Consider the following 21924-nt stretch of genomic DNA (forward strand, 5'->3'; position numbering starts at 1 on the left):
TTTCTGTATTTTATACATGGGGAAGCTGAGGCCCCAGAAGATTAAAAAGGTCAATGTTTTAAGTCATTAGTAGCAAACACTGAGTGAGGCACATAGATTTATATGCTCTCAAAAATATTTCGAATAAAACAAAGGAAGAAGGCAAATTCAGTATTTAGGACTTTAAGCTTCATAGGTATTTGGACTGTGTAACACTGATGTTTTGTAAATGCGTAAGTGTTTGGAGGGAAAAAACATTTATCAGCCTCGGCAGTTGTTATGTTCCATGGAAACACATTTTTCATCTCCCTTCATTAGTAATGATCCTAACTGATTGGCAACAGATCATTTTCCTTCAATATTTCACCAGCAAGTCAGGAGGGCTCCTTTTTTACCTCATTTCAACACGTTTTTGATGTTTTCAAAGGCAGTCTCTTCAGAACATAAATACTCCCCTGTATCATACCCCTGTACGTTAAGAGAACAAATTGTTTTCATGAAGTACAAGGTCTCTATTCCAGTAAGATCTCACTAATAAATCCTCTAGAGAATCAATTTCCTTCAGGCAACAAAGGTGTGCAAATGCTATGTATCGCCCTAAATCATTCTGGCAAATGAAAAAGAATCCCAAACACCCTAACGTTAAAAGCCAAGACATGAAAACCACCCACATTTCTGAAGTACCATACTGAAATCATACAGTGACAACGAAACACCCTGCTTACAGCAACAGCCTGGTCACCACTGGCAAGCAGAAGCCAGTGCTTTCAGTTACCTAGAATATTTCAGTGGTAATACACCTGCTACTATTATTCAACTCAAAACCCAAAACACACATTCTTGCCTATTTTTCTAGTAAAAAAAAAAAAAAAATGTTTAAATAGCTTAACTAATTAGTAAATATGGGAAAGAAAATGTCTTTAAAGATATACTTCCTAGAATATAAACATTCTCTTCCTTTTAAGTACTACTATACATAACATATTCTACTAATTGAAAACTATTTCAGACTCATTCCCTTTTTAAAGTACAAAAGGCTGTCTCCAAAAGAGCTCTGTGTGATTCGCATGAAATAAGAATGAAAGCTAAACAAAATGCTGCCGAAACAAAGGCATCCTTGGGTATGCTTACCCTGTAGAAGAGGCAACATAAAAGCTGCCTGAACTGGTTATTGAAGTAAGACTTCCATGGGGAAACTTTGCTAGCAGTAAATACATGACTTTTAATTTTAAACTTAAGTGTTCAAGTATTAACTAGCCAGGTAAGATTTTTGAATTTCCTGAAGACACCATTTAAAAAAAAAAAAAAAAAAAATTGCTGTAGGTTACCCTAAAAACATCCACTATGCAAATGTTCTTCAGACTTGCAGTTTTCTCCCCTCTTGAGTGGCAAAAAAATCATCACCAATATTCAAATAACCACTCTTTTTGTTAGTTAGTTTAGTCTTTGTTTTGGTTTTAAGTCACTTAGTGGAAGTCCACGATGTCATCAGCAAACTACAGAGAAATTCACTCATGTTTATAATCATGCAGTGCCCCGTTTAATCTTCCAGAAATACAGGACAACTGTATCTGCTATGAGCTACTTCAAAATGGTTTAATGCAGCCTGTTTGTTTTGGGTTTGGGTAAAACTGGCAAGTTATTGGGAGAGATCAGAGAGAATCAAAGTGTTTTCTTCATTAGCATAGTCCAATAAATTGCTCGAGTGTGCCTCAGGACCAAAAGAAGATAGTTTTAGTCAACACAAAATGAACTTTGAAGAGTTATGTCTTGTCTCTGCATTATTCTGGGGATGCTTATAAACTGAAATTCAAGCTGCTGAGGCTTTGGTGGTATCTGCAAGCTATGCGGGCATCCATGGTTTACGAGGAAAGTTACCACAGTTAGTATTTGTCTACTGCAGTGAGCGTGCCTAACATTTTGGGTTATGCAGCCTCCAGCTGCACATCCAGAGATTTCAGTCAAGACAACATTCTCCATCAACAGATAAGCACAAAGAAAAAAAGTGTCAAAGGTTATTGGACATCAGATGTCAACTTCCTGGTATTAATACCAAGGGAGATTTGCTAAATCCCTTCTCTGAAACATCACTGAAGAGCCACAGAGTCCTTCCCACAGACAATATTGATGCTGTGCTTCTCCTGTTTAAAGATAAGCTACTTCTCAAGATCTCCATGTTAATAGACTAACAACATCAGTGTTATGAGGCACACTCTGAACAAGTTACAAATTCAAAACCAGACTGCCATAAACCCTTGCTCCTGAAGTTAGGCAAGGTACACTCCAGCCACACGCACCGAGCCCCTCAAAGCCCTCCGCTCTGGCAGAGCCCAAGACCGGCTGTCCTGTTGCCACAAGAATCGCCCGAGAAGCAATAAAACCCATAGTCTCTCCAACATCCACCAGAAGAGGAGATAGATGGTTCCTGCAAGGCAGTTCACAAAGCTGTCCTCAAACCAGGTATCTGCTTTTCCACTTTGAAAAAAACCTCACATTTCACATTAAGCTGGCTGAATACTGATTATATCCTGACTTCAGAATGAAAGAGGAAGGCACTGTCCCTCTGAAAATTTCACAATTGATTCAGGAAGAAGGGAACACCCAAAACATTTATTGGTAGCCAAGACCAGTTCGCTTTTCTCATCTTCTTTGACAGCAACCTAAGCACGGAAACAGATTTGTGTTTGATGGAAATTGAAGATGGAAAACACTCTTATCAAGTCAACTGAAAAACTAAAGTAATTTTATTTTCCAGAGTCAAAGCAAAGAATGGCAGTGAATTCTCCATTAACAAAAGTTCTAGACATTTCTGATAATCATAGAATCATATAATTGTTCAGGTTGGAAAAGACCCTCAAGATCATCGAGTCCAACCGTTAACCTAGCACTGCCAAGTCCACCACTAAACCATGTCCTCAAGCACCAAGTCTACAATTAGTATGCTCCAGTCTCAGTGGGAGGTAGACATTTACAGTCAGCCAGGCCAGGATCAACTGATATACTGAAGAACATACTTTTTTAAAAAAAAAAATGAAGTTCCTGGTGCCACTACCCTCCTCTCAAAAGCTGAATTTGTGAGCAGCAAGTAGTGAAACCCGTTAAGTAGCTAATCAGCTAAAAACGGTTCACCCAGCACTAGTAAAGCACTAATATTAGACAAAAAGCAGGCTGATCAGCTTGTCCTGGACACAAACAAGTCATTTGCTGGAAAGAACAGTGGTATGCAAGTTTCCAGCACTCACTTTCGTGCAATATGCTGATTATAAAAAGTACAGCATGTAAGCCAGAAAAATAATCTTGATATATAATTTATATGGATGCTGTGGAAAAAGCCTGGAACAACACACAGGGGATGGAAAAATCTGTTGCTACACTAACAATGGTAGCAAGAGTGCCCTTTTTTTTTTTCCCTACTCTTGTAAGACTATGGAACTGTGACTTTCTATAAAGAGAACTCACATGCTGTAACTGACAGGTTAATATTAAATCCACTCCACCACTACGGTCAATTGCTTTTCCCTGGTTACCTGTTTAGCTAATAAAGCAGCGTGCAAATTTTGTAGTGTTTCTTTCCTTGCATTAGACCCACCCTCCCAAAGACTTACAAAGCAACTGAAAAAGTAGAGAAAGTTTAAAGAGAAAAAAACCCCAAAAAGTTACGTTTACAAATTTCTATTGACTGCTCAGGTTCCTCAAAGCATCAGCAAGACAAAAAGAGCCAAACAGAGACTGGGAAAGGAGGGCTCATGCTTTCAAGGACACACACTCCTTCACAATAATAAACATCATCAGCTTTGTCTGGCTATAAAATACAGTTAAAACTGTTTGGAATCTCATTGACACTGCTGGGAGGACAAGTGTACCTAAACCACTTTACGAAATGGCACACATACGGACCATTCAAGAGATCAGATGCTAAAAACAAAACAAACCACAGCCCCCAAATGAAAAACTGTCGTCACAGAGCACAGAGTCTTGCTGCCTTTGGCTTTGGCCTGTCTTTTTTAGGAACTCATTTTCATCTCAAATGGGTTTGCTGAGGTTTACTTGGACTCTGGGTACAGAGTTTCCTACATTTTTAAACTTTTGTTGTGTCAATCCCAATAAGTACTTCAAAAAGCAAATTCTGCCCAAGGTTGGAGTCAATTGTACCAAAACCTCATTTTCTTTCTGGTTTTATTTTAATAGCAGCTTACCAAGAACAACTGGCAGAACTCTGCCTTGGGAAGAATGAAATTGCACTACTCAAGAACTAACCTAACACCTATCAACCTGCAGCAGGTCCTGCAAAGAGACCATGCGTGAAAGCTTAAATGAGGAATCTCTGGGATGAGAAGAAATCATAAAAATGAGTGTATTTTGCCGGGTCAGATTCGAATATTTGCAGATGGCTTGCAATACCTACTTGTTCAATATCAAAAAGAAAGCAGTGCCTTCTGTAAAAGCTTCGAATCAAAAAGTTAAATTACAAAAAATATCAAATATTGCAGTTATTCATTTTAACACAGAAGTTATTATGACTTCCCTGATCTCCTCCTTTCCCATCTTCACCCAGAAACCCTCATAAAACCAATGCTTCCTAACGTGGTTAGCTATACGTGAAGTGTCAGGTCTTTCATTTTATTGAAATTTGAGTTCATTGCATTAGCTCACAGTAAATATGTCAAATCTTTGCTCTGAACTCAGACTGCTCAAGTCGCCGCACTGAAGGAGTTAGTGGTCTTTGTTAGTTCATGGCACATACAGAACCCAGAGACACCAAAATCAATCTTTATCAGCCTTTTGCAAAATTGTTATTTACTGAATTTGACTCAGTTGATACTTACCTTTATAAACAAACCAGAACCCAGAGATTTAATAAGACCTTGAAATCAGCATTGGACTACTGGAAGTGCAACACAGTAACAATGATAGTAAATTCCCGTATTAATTTATACATACTTTAATTGCTATTTTAATGATACAATAAATCTACTGAAGCTTTTAAAGATTTTTTTTTTTATTATGGTTTTATATATTTATATAAAACCACCAAAGCACTTCAAAGAATCATGCTTTCTTGTGTAATACATAAAACTAGTTTCATACTGTGCTTCTGAAAGTCTATCGTGCTGTTTTTCAAGTTATTTTACAGATGGCACATTTAAAAAAAAAAAAAAACACCAACGGAAGCATGAATTTCTAGTGACTGCAATGCAACATGGCATCCAAAACAAGATGGTTCATTACAACTAAGTTAAAGTGTGAGTGCATCATGTAATAAACAATAGCAGTTTGGTCATTTTAATCTTAATTTTGTTTACAACAAAACTAACATTTGTGCTTCACGACCTAAAATCCCATGATATAAACATAAGTTCTGTGCTGTAAAAATCCCAACAAATTACTGTCCGAAAAGAAAAACATATCTAAAACAGGAGATCAACTTTAAATCGACTCACTTCCCTCAAGAATTGCTATATTTAAGACTAATACGACATACAAGACACAATAAGGCACAATGGGTGGTACAAACGAATGAATACAGTTGTCCATGAAACTTCTCTTCCACAAATACTAAAATATGTACCGCTCAAGATAAATTTTCTCTTAAAAATGAAATACATCATTTTGTTATGAAAGTCCTATACAAAAATTTAAAATTTACACCATCTGAGCTGCCAAAAAAATAAAAAAGTGTATCAATTTTCCACAAAACTATATTTCTCACCAGCACATCCAGCCACTGGGAAAAAGATATCCCAGCACTCTGGAAAAGAAAAGCATTATTTCCCCTGTGTTTAAGACAAAAATATTGTATTCTGCATACAGTAGTGTATTATACTTAAAAAAGCCTAGCACTATTAAAATTACAATATTGATTTGGAAATTATTAGTTCACTGCCTGGATGAAATAAGGCACTTTCTTCCAGTGGGCAGCACTTTTCACATATATGGAGATGATGAATCAGGTTCTGGTTAAAAACAAAAAGGGGCTCAGTGAGGTCCCAGAAGATGACAGGAACATTGCAACAGCAGGGGAAGACACAGGAGGTAAAACCTGGAGATGAAACTCTACACAGAAGTGGTCACTCTGTCAATGGCATTATTGACCTCGTTTTTGTTTGAATCCAGTCCTTTAGCAGCATTCATATCATTCCGTAAATTCTCCACTGTCTTTTTCATGTTCTTTAATTCTCCAGGGTGTGGAGTGGCTCGCCTTAGAAGTGTTCTCTAAAAATAAACAGCGCAATAAGTGGTTTTGCCTTTGTCTCTTTGAAAAACAACATACACTTTCAAGGCTTTAGCATTCACATACCAAGTATTAGGTATCGATTTTTTTCTTTTTTTTTTCCCCTCTTTTCCTTTTCAAAGTATGATGCTCTATGTTGAACATTATTTTCATAGCTGCTTGTTTATGAAGACAGTGAAAGAGGTTTTAAGAACTGTCTGGGAGCAAATTTTTTCCTCTCTTGACCTACTAATCAGAAAGCCCCTCAAGTGAAGTACAATTACAAGTTATGAAGTGAAGATTCTTTCATAAATACAGTTGGGAATTTTTTTTGTTTTCCCCCAAAAACCATCCAAGTGATTTAAGATCACATTTCAAACAAAAAAAATTCAGCTGGTTTTGAAAGAATCCCACACGATCTCTTTACAGTATCAAATACATGTTTGCATGGAGCTCTGTATGCCTTCCAGCCCCACCACACAGTTTGGTTCTCTTGTCAACTGAGAACAAATATCTTGAAAGGAAGAAGAGGGAGCACTTCTCTCCCATCTTAGACACAAGAACGTCTAACATCATTGTGCTGAAACTTTTACAAGGAAATCAAAATTTCCAAAATACCCAGTTAGCATCCAGATTAGAGACCAACAGAACACCAAGAATAATTGCACAAATATGTATCAGTATAATACATATACACATGCAATTACTGTTCAGTGGTATACATGTAAACTGTGCAGATTACAGCGGAACTGATGACTCGTAAATGGGTGAACTGGTCAAGACTGTTTTGGAAATCTGCCCTTCCTCCTCCCCATTAGGATCATAAGCTGCTTTTTCCCCTAAAAAGTTTCTTGCCTCAAGTCAGGCTGTAATACCATGACTGAAAGTAGCTATCATTAACACCTGAGCCTTCATTATTGTATGGACATTCCCGGGTTGGCACAGCTGTTAAGCATCATTCTGAATTCCCTTACCAGTCAGTCTACGAACCACACTTGTCAGAGACATTTAGTTTCTGCTGCTTTGGATTAAGGAACCACCTTACGTGAAAACTTAAATGTTCATTTCCCTACTAACTAAGAATTTTTATAGTCACTTTTTAAAGTAAGACCATGTTTCTAGTGTGCTACAATCCAGACAGTGCCCTGAAGTATCTCAAGCTGAGCTCTAACGAGGACCACCAGCAAGTTTTTAGAGCATCAGAGAAGCATGCTGAAAATCTGGTTGAAGCAGTCTTAATCTTTACAAAGAGTTTTAATTGTTAATGAAAGTTAGTAAAGCTAAAGATCACATTGCATTTTGATCTTCAGGACATGTAGAGCCCAACTTAACGGAGAGGTCTTATAAGTACAGTGACAGATGTTCCCACATCCTTTGCTTAAGTGGGAAACTAATGAGCAACATTCTTGCTGTTTATAGACAGTATGGTTGTTTCAATGCAAATGGTGGCAGGAAAAAAAAAAAAAAAAAGAAGAATCAGAGAGAGAGAGAAAGAAAGAGATTGAAAATAGAAATTAGAGAGACAAACAATGGCAAACTTAATGGAGACACACGCCAGAGTGCTGGAATCCTAAATTAGACCCTATATACTTTCAGGCAGTAAAGCTTCACAGATGCAGAGAAAGATCCTATCTTGCTTCTGGAAAGAAAACACCCTGAGCAGACACAGGAAAACAAAGCAAAACAAAGACTGTCCTGCATCAGAACATAAAAGTTATAATCAAAGCAGAAAAAAAAAAAATGGGGGGGGGGGGGGGATTTTAAGTCAATATGAAAAGTTTTGGCAGTCAACATGAACAGTTTCTGCTATAAACATATGCAAAAAGCATGCAGTCACAGGTGAAATATTCACGGGAAGAGAGGTCACACACTTTTTACACTTTTGCATTAAAGTCACAGTGTCTGCAGGTATCCAAAAGCTTGGAAAACATACCATTTCATTATCCTCTTCATCTTTTTCATCTTCTAAGAAGCGAATTGCACTGACTCTATTCACTGCCCGCTCATTCCATGTTTCATCTGACATTTCATTTACCAAACTCTCCAGTGCACCACATCGTGGTAGGTTATCTGTTAGAACAGCAAAACATAACTAAAGATTCACAGCAAGTCTAAAATATCAACATGCTATATTGTTCATAACTGCAATATCCAACCAATCACTCATCCATGATTTACAATTGGCTATTTCTATTTTTGTTATAGAAAACAGAACTGCCATTAATTTTCTGTTATCAAGCACACACAATAAATAGTTTCTGCAAAAATGAGAAATTTCTGTACTTGGACTGTTTCAGGTTTGTGGCAGTTTTAGAGTACTGATTATATAATTTAATGTATTTGCCACTATACATGCTTTTCTTCTGGATCATGGCTGCCATCTGACATTAACTAGTTCCCTAAATGGCACTTCATAACACGGGATCATTGCTCTTACTGACCTCATCCTTTTAGCATTGCTAGGCATGCACATCCAACAACCTTAATTCCAAGCCTTCTACCCCTGAAGCCCCAAGATTCATCTGGAGAGGAGGAAATCTACTTTCTCGTAGCGAGGCCTTTAGAGAAAGTCAGTCTACCTCAGTTACTCTTCTTGAGTTAGCTTAATCTTCTCTAAATCTAAAGGGGTTAATTCGTTTACTTCTTTTAACTCTTAATGCAATTCGTACTCTTAAAATCCAGAAGCTGACACAAACCAGAGCCATTTCTACACTTCTACTGCTAATGGTTTCTATTTGCTCTAGCTGCATAGTATTGAAAGAGTGGAATTAAATCTAGGTAGGTTTGGGTATCTACAATACATATATCTACAATACATATATCTACAGCTGAGCTTTTCTCCTCAGGCCCCCCTTTATACTCTGTGGAGAAGAATCCGCTCAGTTTCTGTTAAAAGTCTATTCTTGAACAGGATAAATTACTCTCCAGTGATTACAGCAACAGTTTAAATATTAACTCAGACGAATCCCCTTGAATGTTCACACATTGCTATAAAAGCTTGAGGACAAAAAACATCCAGAAGTTATTGGAGCAGCAACCCAGCCAAGAGTGAAAAAGAGTTTATGCTTCCACCTGACCCACAGGCAAGTTTCAGCACAAAAGGCAAAAGCAACTTATACTGCAATTCTACACTTGTTGAAGAATATAATAAAGTTACTGTACAGCACCTTTGCTTGAAAGAATATTAGCTTGCTGAAAAGTAAAATGTCTACTGCTTATTACTAGCTATGCAATTATTTTTCTGGTAAATATAGTGTAGTTGCAAAGCCACTGATTTTCACTACATATACACGTATTTAAGATGTATAATCAATGCACACAAATATGGACACCACTACTTGGCCCACTGGCAAGCCTCAGAATAACGATATGACTAAGCCTTCTTCTTCCAGGTCTGTATTTTATTTATTGTAGCTAGTGTCATTGTATTTTCACTAACACTCACAACCATGTTTTTCAAGTCTTTTGAAAACTAGTATGATTACCAAAAAAAACAAAACAAACCAAAAGTTTAAATGTGAAAATTCAACCAGAACTTTGCTACTTTGGTCATTAGAGCTTATGCACGTTTTACAAACCTTTATGGAACAGACAACACAGTAAACAAAGAAGTAGTATTTCTACATATAATGAAAAGCTGACTCTAGGAGCTTACCTTGGCAACCAGGCTCAGAAGGCATTTGAGGAAGTAATACACATGTTAGAATCTTTTCTCCTGTTTCAGGGTCTGTGTCAGTCTGAAACGTCAGCAAAGGCTGGGACTGGTTATCAGACAACCATAAAGCCTTCAGCTTTAAAGTAGTCAGTGAGAGGGGAAGATACATCAGCCTAGTTCAAAAAACAAAAGTAAAAAAAGTCAGGGCAATCTCTAGGAGATTTAATAGATGGTCCTGAAGTCAACTCATAATTATATATCCCTGAGTTGGAATAAACAGGATTGAGATTAATGCCTCTAATAGAAGGCACTGCAGTAGTCATCAACTCCAACTACTCCATTCTTTTAAAAAGAATCTGCAGCTTAACTTTATACCATAATTCTCTGTAGCTGTGAATAACAGATAACAATGCTGAGCTTTTTCTGTTGCAGTAAAATGCCCTGGAAGGCAGACAGCTGCTTCTGCTCTGAAGCCTTATATATACACAACTGCCAGAACAGAAATATGTAAGTGCCTATGAGACAATTACATTGCATAGATAAGATACCATTTGATTTTCCTCCTTTTTTTTTTTTTTTTTTTTTTTTTCCATTTAACTTCCTACTAAGCAACTTGCTGGTTTATGCTTCAATCCACTCTTTGCATTCTGATGTCTGAAGCATATCAACTAAAGATTCACGAGAAGCCACAAGGTCAAAGTGGCATTATTTGTTACTTGCACTGTTATCTCTAAGACAAGACACTCAATATTAGTGTTACTTGACAATAAGGCTGGTAGCTTCAGCTGAAGCTCTACCAAATTGCGTAGATCCTCAGTTTTAATTCAGAAATACACAAATCCAGGTTTTTTTAAAATCCTATCTTTTCCTCAGGGTCAAAGCAATCCAGAAAACATACTCCTGGCAACATACAATTTATGCTACTATGGGCCAAGGCGGAAGACTACTTAAACAACTTCAACAGTAACGCTAACACAAAAGGTATAACTGTTTTTTGTTACTTCATTCTTAGACATATCATCTTTTGTTGTTAGAAAGAATTAAGTAAATCCAGCAAAAGAAGGTGACAATACAAAAATCTCTTACCTGTTTCCAGCAACATCCAGGACATGAAGTTCAGTGGCTTGTGAAATTTCAGAGGGAATTCGAGATAATCTGTTGTCACGTACAGAAAAGACATTAAGACTGCAGCACCCCCCAATCTATATTAGAGAAGAGAGAAAAAAAAAAAAGTCTGGTTTTGTTGCAGTACGATAGTATAAACAAAGGCATGCAGTACGGGTCACGTAATATGTCATAGCGCATTCAAGTTACGATGCCTGCCAGAGATTTCACCCAGAGGTACAGACTGCAAACAAGTGTTAGCTGGAAAGAAGCCTGACCTGAAGGAAGGCTGTTGCAGCAGTTTCTTCAACAGCTCTATCTGCGAATAACATATATCTTTACAAATAGGTTGGGTTCTACCTACCTTTTAGAGCCTTCCAAGCCAGGAAGAGATCAGTAACCACATGGATGTCACTTTATGGACAATCCTCAAAAATTACTAGCTTTAACTTTCAACTTTTTCTAGCTCTGTGTTTTACATATTAATTCTTTCTTTTCTTATGGTAACTTTACATACAAGCAAGCGCAATGGGGTTTTAGGCAAGGCAAAACGCTAAATAAACCAAAATCGACTCCCAACATTTATTGAGTCTGCAAAGAGTAATGAAGAGTTCACAAAAAGTAGAAGACTGAGTAACATCTTTGATGCCCTGTTTTATTAGAAGCACCTAATTTCAAGATAATTCCCATAAGAACTGGCCAATTTAATCTAATATCCTCTGTCTCTATCAATTTATCCAAACGTAAGCATCTGCATTCCCAAGCTAATTGTCGGGTGCAAAAGATGGTATTTTTCTGTTTTACCCTTAAAATATTTATATTTTGCATCAAAGGTATGTGTTTTCAGAAAAATAAACCCTCTATACATTCGATTAAAAAAAAAAAAAACAAACACATTCCACCTTTTTGTTCCAGATGGCAATTATTACTCCTATAAACACCGAGATCATTAGTTTTAGCAACTTGAAAGCTGTTTCAAGTAACTCTCTGTTCCTATTCACAAAGGAAACTTACCTTTGTTTGCTTATCATACAGAGCTTTGTTTTGTTTGCCAGTTCCGAAACTCATCATGAGAAGGGAAAAAAAAAAATTCTTTCTTCTCTTACTCCAAGTATTAGAGGCAAAATATCACAGTGCCTTTTGAAGCTTTCAAGCTAAGTAGACTTAGAACCTAACTATAGACAGCAAGCCTACTGAAAGATCTTAGTTCAAAAATTAGAAGTCTTCTATAGTCACACACATGTAAGAAGGTTATTCTGTCACAACATAGCCAATATGTCACTACACCTTGGTTAGGAGTCCCCAAATCTGAGCTGAAATTATTTATGTGTTCTAGTTAACTGTCAGTTCTGTCTTTGCAAAATCCACAATTCAGTCCAGACCCAAGTTTGAGATTACAGACAAATACCACAAAAGCTTTTCCACTAGTCAAAGTAAAAATCATGTCCGTTTAACCTACACTATTTACCAAGGAAAAAGCTATTTTTAAAAGGATGCAACTGTGACTTAGAAAATAAAACAAACAAATGGAGCATTTATACCCCACTCACCTTCCTTTGTATCATAAATACATTTTAATGGAAGAAAGTAGACATCAGCTGCTCAAGGCTTCTGATTCACAAGCTGTTTACAGTGCAAAGTTATAGCACAACATTCTCTTGACAAAACAAAATCTTGGATGGCTTCCCTCAAATCACTGCACTCTAAGATGCAGCTATTTCACAAGAGTATCAGCTTTCCCAGCCCTGCATGTGCACTAGAAGCGACAACCTTGTTAGTCATTTTAGCTTGTGAATCAAAGCCCTTAGAAACCAGCACTCAAACCGTGAGCAAACATTTCTTAGTGCAATAATTCTGCTATTCACTTTAAAGCGTGTATAGATTCTTAAATAATGTGCCTTGACACATTCACAGAGTACAGTGCCATATAGAAAAAAAAAGAAAAAAAACATATACACAGATTAAGTATCTAACTGGTGTATCTAACATGAGGAGCTGTGAAAAGCAAGAGATACAATTAGTGAATGTTGATGAGCTGGCAAGTGATGCCTTAACTGTACATCAAGTGTTCGCTTTTCCATGAATGAAGTTTGCATTATTCAGTCTTGGAGCATGAAGATCCAAACAGTTTAGCCAAACAAACAAAGTAAAGCCATGCAGCCCTGATGAGACCAAAACTTCTGTACTTTTGACAATGGCAAAATGCAGCAGTGGAACCAGACAGCCTGAGTCATCATGCATTTAAAGCAGTTTAATGAAAAGTAACAGTAGAACTGTGGACTGAATAATACTTACAGGGTTATCAATTTACCTGACCCATAATTTTCCAAGCGGCTAACAATTAAGAAAATACAAGAGATGTTCAATTTATTTTTCTTTATCCATACTGGACAAGAGCATGCCAACAAATGGAGACAGAACATACATTCTTCTACTGCCAAAGAGGGTTAGAACTCCTAAGTTATTTTAACTTCAGTTATTTTAACTTTGCTCTATCAATCAATAGGTAATTGTTCAAAGGTTTTGTTTCATTCAGAGGTAGTGAAGACTTTTTTTTTTTTTAATAGGGTACCGGGGGAGATAACAGGCAGATACTGAATTTTTTTTATGAAACTGTTGTTATAAAATGCAGGCAGCATCTAACAAGCAGCATCGGGTGAGATATCACAGAGAAAAAAAGACAAGTTGACAGTTGGAAAAAAAAAAAAACCAAACTAAAATCTTTGTCATTTCAAAAAAAAGATCACACCCATCCAGCAGTACAGAAAGACATCAGGTTCAACGTTTGAAAACCTAAACACGAAGTGGTACCACCGAGGTGAAGGGCACACACTAAATGGCATGCTGAAAGGAAAACATCATTGTGACCACCATGAAGTAATACGGTATCAGAACGTTGCTGGTTTGGCTGAGAGTCATTAACTGACAAAGAGCCATGCTTTCCAGGAGTTTGATCACATGCTCACAAGAGACTTTGCCAAACCACCGCATAGGCACCAAGTACATAGTTGAGACCACAAACCCATTTACCAGTTAAGCACACAGTTCATTTTGAGCACAGACTTCAATTAATGGGGACAAGCATGTGCTTAGTTCTAGGCACATGAGTAACTGTTCCAAAGACTGGAGGCTTAAAGAAGTCGTCACGTTCTTCTGTAGTGAGCCAGACGTCAGGAAAAGGTCTCAAATGAGTTGTGCATGTCTAAGTCATACTCCTAAGAATTATTTCATTCTAGCAAATTTGATTTAAGAAGTTGTTTGCTTGTTTCCACCCACCATCTCCAAAGACCAGTCAGCCCAGATAAAAAACAAAAGAAAACTGCAAAAACAAAATGTGCACATCAGTCAGGTGGAAAATGATCATTACTATGAAGTGCTAATTTTGAGATCACCGATTTTACAGTAAAGTCTAAGCAAAACTGCTTATTTGCACTCAGGTGAACTTGCTTCAGAGGATGAGCTCCACTAGGACATCTCCGGGTTCCATACAAAACTACCCTTATGGAGGATTTTTTTTCCTCTTTTCTTCTATCTCAGTCTGAGGCTCATCTTTCTAACAGCCTCCTTGTCCTGGAAAAGCAGCAGGACTTGGGCATACATAGTGAGGACGTCAACTTGGCTGCTAAAACTCCCCTCTACATTCTGATCACGACCACTGTCCACCACTTCAGCCTCCTGCTTTTTTGACATCCACATACCCACTGCCAGTCCATCTTAAACAGTCTTACCACATCACTCCTCTGCTGATGTTTCTGATAACTCCTCTTCTCTACTGCAGACAGACTGTTGTTTTGACACCTACATCAGTTGCGTACTTTTGATCACCCGACTTTTACTGAGCTTCTCTGTTACAATAACCTGGTGGTTGCTATTTCATTTTTCTTGCTGTTGACACCTTTGCAGCTTTCTGGAGGTAAACCCAAGAAGAGTACAGATTCATCCCTCTCTTCCCGTTTAGATCCTTCCCAGCTGCTTCCTCTCTTGAGCCCCGCCATCAGTTACAGTCATTCATCACCACAGATCAAATTTCACTGATTACGATGGATGGCACATTCTCACACTGTTGATGCTCTAAAGCCAAAACACTAATTAAAAAGGGGGAAACTTAGAAGACCTTCAAGTTACGTTAGCTGAATAAAACCTTTTGATCTCAGCATCTGTTAACTGCTCAAAAGCTATGAATCAATTCTGCTGTCCTTTACCAGTAAGCATCTTTCACACAGGTAAAAGCAATTGTATTGGGTTTGCATGCCAAGGTTTTGGTAGTGCAGGGGGCTACAGGGGTGGCTTCTGTGAGAAGCTGCTAGAAGCTTCCCTATGTCCAACAGGGCCAATGCCAGCCAGCTCCAAGACGGACCCGCTGCTGGCCAAGGCTGAACCCATCAGCAATGGTGCTTGCACCTCTGGGATAACATATTTAAGAAGGGGGAAAAAAACTGCAGCAACAAACAGCAGCAGAGAGAGGAGTGGGAATATGTGAGAGAAACAACCCTGCAGACACCAAGGTCAGTGAAGAAGGAGGGGGAGGAGGTGCTCCAGGCACTGGAGCAAAGATTCCTCTGCAGCCCATGGTGAAGACCATGGTGAGGCAGGCTGTCCCCCTGCAGCCCATGGAAGTTAACAGTGGAGCAGATATCCACCTGCAGCCTGTGGAGAAACCCATGCCAAAGCAGGTGGATGCCTGAAGGAGGCTGTGACCCCGTGGGAAGCCTGTGCTGGAGCAGGCTCCTGGCAGGACCTGTGGACCCATGGAGAGAGGAGCCCACGCTGGAGCAGGTTTGCTGGCAGGACTTGTGACCCCGCGGGGGACCCACACTGGAGCAGTGTGTTCCTGAAGGACTGCACCCTGTGGAAGGGACCCACGCAGGAGCAGGGGAAGAGTGTGAGGAGTCCTCCCCCTGAGGAGGAAGGAGCAGCAGAGACAACGTGTGATGAGCTGACCACAATCCCCATTCCCCGTCCCCCTGCACTGCTGTATGGGAAGAGGAGGTGGAGAATTCAGGAGTGAAGTTAAGCCCGGGAAGAAGGGAGGGGTGGGGGGAAGGTGTTTTAAGATTTAGGTTTTATTTCTCATTACCCTACTCCGATTTGATTGTTAATAAATTGAACGAATTTCCCCAAGTCGAGTCTGTTTTGCCTGTGACTGTAATTGGTGAGTGATCTCTCCCTGTCCTTATCTCAATCCACAAGCCTTTCGTTTTATTTTCTATCCCCTGTCCAGCTGAGGAAAGGGGACGATAGAGTGGCTTTGGTGGGCACCTAGCATCCAGCCAGGGTCAACCCACCACAGCAATGCAAAAAAATATGACATTATGACAAATACTACAATGATTATTCTTTAGCATGTGACTAAAGTCCAGTGACACATCTCTTCTATTCAACTCTCAGCACATCCGTCAGCATCAAGAACTCTTGCTAGGCTTATACAACTCAGATAAATATACTGGGAATTTAAACACAGTTCCTATTTTGTTGTAAAATCTTTTGCAGAGTGTCATAACCAAAATTTTGTTTGGATTCAAAGTAAATAAAGTCAGAGTTTTCCCTAGCCCCAGATAAAATAGATTAATTCTTTAATTGCAAGCACAGAATACATTTAGAGGCAGAAGAAACTGCCCAATTCACTATTACTAGCTATTATTCAGTTATTAACAACTTTAAATTGGCTAGGAAAATCTTCCGCAAACTCACTTCAACACCCCCTGCACCACTGGTGAATATAGTATGGGAGGAGCACAGCAATATTGCTTCTCTGCCCTCCTACTCAAGACAAGTTTTCCTACATTTTTCCTTAGTGCCTTTTTTCCCTTTGAGACACACAAACACATACTTTTACAGAAATGAGGGAAGGGACAGAATATCGGAAGTTAAAACCAGGAACAACAAAGCGGCCCCAACTTGTTTAAAAAAAAAAAAAAAAAAAAAAGAGAGAGAAGAAAAACGTAAAAAATACAGTTATTGCCAGAAAAGACCCCAGCCGTTTTACCCACTGTAGTAATAATTCTCAGCCACAATATACCTCAGAGCCAGGAAGGACACATTACCAGATCTCTGCAGGTTGTAGAGACTCATTAACAAAAGCACATGAACTGGAAAACATTCCAAGGAGGTTATTTATGCAAGTGCCAAAATCAACACACCAGTTTCACCAGCGTTCCAGTGCCAGGGTGGGATTTCAATACCAAAGAGTCACCAGGCAGGTCTTTCAAGTTTAAGGGGAAAAACAGTTGTAGCTATGAACAGGTTTAGACATTCCCAGTTCTTGCTGAAGTTTGTTTCGCCACTCAATTCAGTGAGAGAGGGATCGAGCCGCAAAATGAGATACTGAAGATTAAATCAGTCAGTGACTCAAGTCTTGGTCAGACATTCAGCTGTTCCATGTTTTACCTTATATATCGGCACCAGATACAGAAGAACCTTTGAACCAGGAAACTCTGAAGGAGTATTTGCATACAAGCTCCTCAATAATCCCAAGTCAAGAAATCTTACACCAAAAGACAGAGACTGGTTTTACAAGTGTGCACTGAAACAATCTGGCAATGTAATTGTTTGACAGGCTGACCCAAAATCCAATCCTAGTAAACTGCTAACAAAAAAAAAAAACCAAAACCTAAACAACAACCCCAAACAAACTGCAAATCCACCAAAAATACCCCCACGCCACCACAAAAAGGCTAGAACTCATAGATTATCTCACTAGGTTATATTACAGCAGGCACATAATTTCTGCCATCATGTCTATGAAAGCTCTCTTTCCCACAGGAATAATTCAGGAGGGAAGGACAGAGACACCAGCAAGCAGATATGATGTTTTTTACATCTACTCTTCTCCCTAGTACAGTCCCATTTTTTCTGTACACATTACCAGACTATGTCTTCGTCCCTCTCCAACAGAAACCAGTAAAGGCCTGTCCCACACCCATTTCTTATAAGAATGAAGACCACAAATGCACAGCTGTTCTAGCACTCTAAGACAGAGAAAGAACATGAGAAAGTAGGAAGGAAAAGAGGGAAGGGAAAAGAGAGGAAGATACCGAGCAAGAATATCTGCAGTGCACATTGTACTTCTGCATCTGACTGCTTCTGTGAAGGGGGATCCAGTGTACAAGCAGTAATACTGACTGATGTGCAAAGGTCCGAGACCCCAGTCTTCGCCATACTATCTCAGGAGACATCTTAAGCAACACACAGCAAGCAGGGGTGTTGAAAATTACTGCTGTCAGAAGCTCGTGCCTGGCTTTGAATATTAATTAGTCAGTTTGAGATGAAAATAAATGGAAAAGATGGTATGCTTTCTCACTGTCTAGCAGAACCTTCCAACAGACAGAAAAAGGGTTACACATTTTTCAGTTTTCCTTAAGTGTTCCACCAATGCATTTTCTATTTTTTTTCCAAGTCAGTAACGATGAAATGGAAAATGGAAATTGAACATTTTACCAAGACACCAAATTGTCCCTTCCTGCCATCCAAAGGGAAACTCAGAATGGGATCTTTGCCATTATCAGCACCCCTGAAGCTGCTCCTGTGGATGCTTTGTGTAATGGCAAACAGTACTTGTTATACCTGTGCACTCTGCTTACACAGAGCATTTTCTTTTAGAGCTATGAAATGTGACTCTTCACTGAATTCCTCTGAATTTTAACCAGAAAAGTTGTACTACAGAAATGTTCACGTTTGGTTTAAAGCAAAAAGCTACTGGTTAAGAAAAATACTACACAAAAAAAATGCAGCTCCAGGAACATAAGCAGAGAGCAGTACTTTCTGTTTTCGAAACTAGCACTTCAGCATTGTTAGAAAGCAATCCAAAGACTTTGAGGGAAAAGTGTTTTATTGCACAGCCTAAGTACAAGGAATTGAAACTGAAACTTGAAAAATTGAAACTGAAAAGTCCGTTAGCTTGACGGTAGGTTCTGCAATACATACATATTAACAGTATTTTTGAGATAAACCATTGCATCAGTTGTTTTTGCTTTTTATTTGTTACCATTACCAGCTTGGAATTCAAATCCACCGATCTAGAGGGTGGATATGATCCTCCAGCTGGAGGAGAAATTACTTCCTTTAAAAATAAAAAAGGAAAGGATTTTAAATATCCACAGAGCAAAACATACTTTAATGAAACATTCTGGAAATCTTACGTTAAACATAATTTCAAAGTGTTTGCTCTAATGAGAAAGATACATAGCTGTGGAGACCTTTACAGAAAAAAAAAAAAAATAAATCTATTTCAAGGAAGCGGATGCCAAGGAGCTCTGTTTCTTCTGTTTCTCTGCCAAGCTTCCTGGGAACCACCCTCTCCCATCTTTATTTCCTAGACTTTCTACAACTCCCCCAGCTCACCTCATTCCAGATACCACCTTCCATTTCCTCATCACCCGCCTTCTCCAAACACAGACGCATCCCTGACTTTAACCCACCCCTTCTGCAGGTGTCCCCTCCCCTCTCTCTCATGCGCACTAATGTTCTCCGCACACATTCTTGTTCTTCACTTCACCCTTGGATATCCCCAACTACTTCACCGACTGGGCAACACTTTCCACCTCTGAAACCCATTTCTCGTTCCAAGACTCCAGTTTCTTGTTCAGCATTCATCCCTTTATTGTTCTACACCAAGCCCTTGACTCTCTTATTCCCCAAAAACCAGACAATCTCCATAGTCACCCTGCTTTACCTGCTTCTGAAGCCGAGCCTTCTCCTCTCACCCGCTCCTGTCCCTGCTCCTTCCAAGCCACACTGCTCACCCCCTCATGCACTGTGTCCAATACATGAACTTCATTAACTAAGAAAAGTGCTTATACACTACATAAGCTATTAATGGCCAATCTGGAAATAAAGTGTATCAGTAAAACCTTACCCGCTATAACAAACTCGGAGCAATTCTGCTTAAAGGTGGACTAGACACAGAATTGTATGAGTCTCAAGTACAGATAGTTTAGGACACCTGTGTAATGTATTAAATTAAGTTCTTTGTAAAGACATGGGAAGTTTTCTGCTGAATGAACACATGATCAAAATTGCCATCACATCCCAACCCAGAAACACGGTCCTGCCTCTTGCTAGCATTTATGCAACCCGCCTGGGTACGCCCTCTGCAATTCTCTGTTCAGAACCAGCAGCACCTCTGCAGAGGAGACACTGTCCTGCTAAGGAGCTGCAGTACTCACATCTTCTCTTCCCTCCCTCACCTTCCGCCCCACCAAACACACACTTACATGCCAATCTGTGAAGGAGCAATAAGGGCTATCATGAAGCCCCGATTGGGTGACCGACCCGTGGCAGCTCAGACCTGGGCCATTGGAATTGTTGCTGCCAGTGCCACAGCAGCAGCCTCTGCCCCTGCTCGATCCCTCCTCTTCAGACCATTGGCTCTTCCCCATCTCCCGGTTCCCAGCCACTTTGCTTCCTCCTCACACTTCCTCCTTGAGCTGTCCAAGCTCTGTAAGTAAGCGGGCCCGAGCAGAAGTGTGTGCTCACCAGCCAGAGCTGACCCTCCTCTCAATTCCCATCCATCGGCTCCCGCCTGAGTACGTACCCCTTCTGCTCCTGAAGTGACTGAAAGTAGTGAACAAAAGCTACGACCTCAGAGCCACATGTTAGAAACAGATAGGAAAATTAAGGGGGAGAATTACTTGTAAAAAAATTACAGAGAAACAGTAGTGCAAACAGAACCAACTCGCAGTCCCGTGCTCCAAACACAGTACGCTGCTTCCCCCAATCTCTTTCCAGAATTTACTGCTGAACTAAAAACTTGTAAGGCCTTCATTATATTTAGTTTCACAACAGAAATTCTAGCCTCATTTCATTCCATGTACTGTTACAATAGACAAGAAGTCCTAGTGATCATAGCTGTAAGATCTGAGGTATCAATGATCTTGGTCACATCAGGTCCTCATATTTAAAGGCAAAAGTAGTCCCAAGATCTCCAAAACCAAAAAGACTGTCAAAACAGTCTCTGAATCATTTTTCAGAATATGAAACCTTCCCTTTGCTATTGCTCACAAGAGTGTAAAGTGAGGAAGACTCCAGCAGTATTTTTAAAGTGCCTGCAGAAGAGGCATATTGATGTTTAAATGCATTCACTCTACCAGAACTCCCCGTCTTCAAGTAGTGCTGGACCTGACACCCACACTGGGAATTAGTAGGTACAAGCTAATTAGATCCAAGCCTTCTTGTTCAACTGCAAAGACACTTTGTACTTCCAAGCCACCAAATCACCACAGCTGCTATTCAGATTTATGCTGTTCAGATCTAACGGACAAGTTTCTGGTTGTGATCGGTTTGGGAAGAATACCCAGTAGATCAAAGCTGCCTGCTACTTCTTGTAGGCATTTGAAATCAAGAGTTTTCTGTTTGTATAATCACATCTGTGAGAGTTAATTGCACAAAACTTACCTCTTTGGGCAAAGATGTTAATTTGTTTCTATCGGCATTCAAATTGTTCAGCTTCTTTAGTTTTCCAATGCTCTTCGGCAATGACTGTGCCAACAAAAACAAAATAATATGCAAACAGAATTTGTAAATTCACAGAGTCAGAACAAAACTTATCTCACTTTAAAAATTAATTAATAGACTGATCCATTTTTAAAACTGCAGTGTAGTTAACCCTCATTAGTACCAGGCCTTCCAAAGGAGACCAAAGGTTTTGCTTTGCAGAAGAAATGTCCAGGAGTGTCAGTTTCTAATACAAATTCAGTCATAAGTTATCTCTGCACTACTAAGATGATAGATGCACAACAGCTATGTCCAGAAGCATGTATGCAAAATGCCCATATTACCTATCTTTAGGCTCCCTAAATAGCTAATTGAGAGGCAAGCTTCTAACTTAGGTGCTATAAATTGACCTCCGGAAAGGCATCTTTCCAACAGGCTTAAGCTCCTAACTCAACCAAGCACCAACCTAACTTAAGAAATGCTCAAACCTAGATTTTTTTATAAGCACTTCTACTCTCCAAGTGTCAGTGTCCTGTGACACAGC

General features: G+C 39.3%; 1 protein-coding gene across 1 annotated transcript in view; it reads right to left on the reverse strand.

Moving 5' to 3' along the window:
* LRRC1 (leucine rich repeat containing 1) overlaps nucleotides 1–21924 on the reverse strand; it is a 103189-nt gene that overhangs the window by 23458 nt on the left and 57807 nt on the right. The window contains exons 10-14 of the mRNA XM_087777107.1: nucleotides 21342–21425; nucleotides 10932–11047; nucleotides 9846–10018; nucleotides 8124–8260; nucleotides 6073–6192 (exon numbers count right to left, since the gene is read on the reverse strand). Coding sequence (XP_087633233.1) covers nucleotides 6073–6192; nucleotides 8124–8260; nucleotides 9846–10018; nucleotides 10932–11047; nucleotides 21342–21425 — 630 coding nt within the window. The remainder of the gene's footprint in view (nucleotides 1–6072; nucleotides 6193–8123; nucleotides 8261–9845; nucleotides 10019–10931; nucleotides 11048–21341; nucleotides 21426–21924) is intronic.

Source organism: Nipponia nippon, unplaced genomic scaffold (genome assembly GCF_047370975.1).
Source record: "Nipponia nippon isolate SJK-2023a ecotype South Korea unplaced genomic scaffold, ASM4737097v1 scaffold_4, whole genome shotgun sequence".
Taxonomy (NCBI): domain Eukaryota; kingdom Metazoa; phylum Chordata; class Aves; order Pelecaniformes; family Threskiornithidae; genus Nipponia; species Nipponia nippon.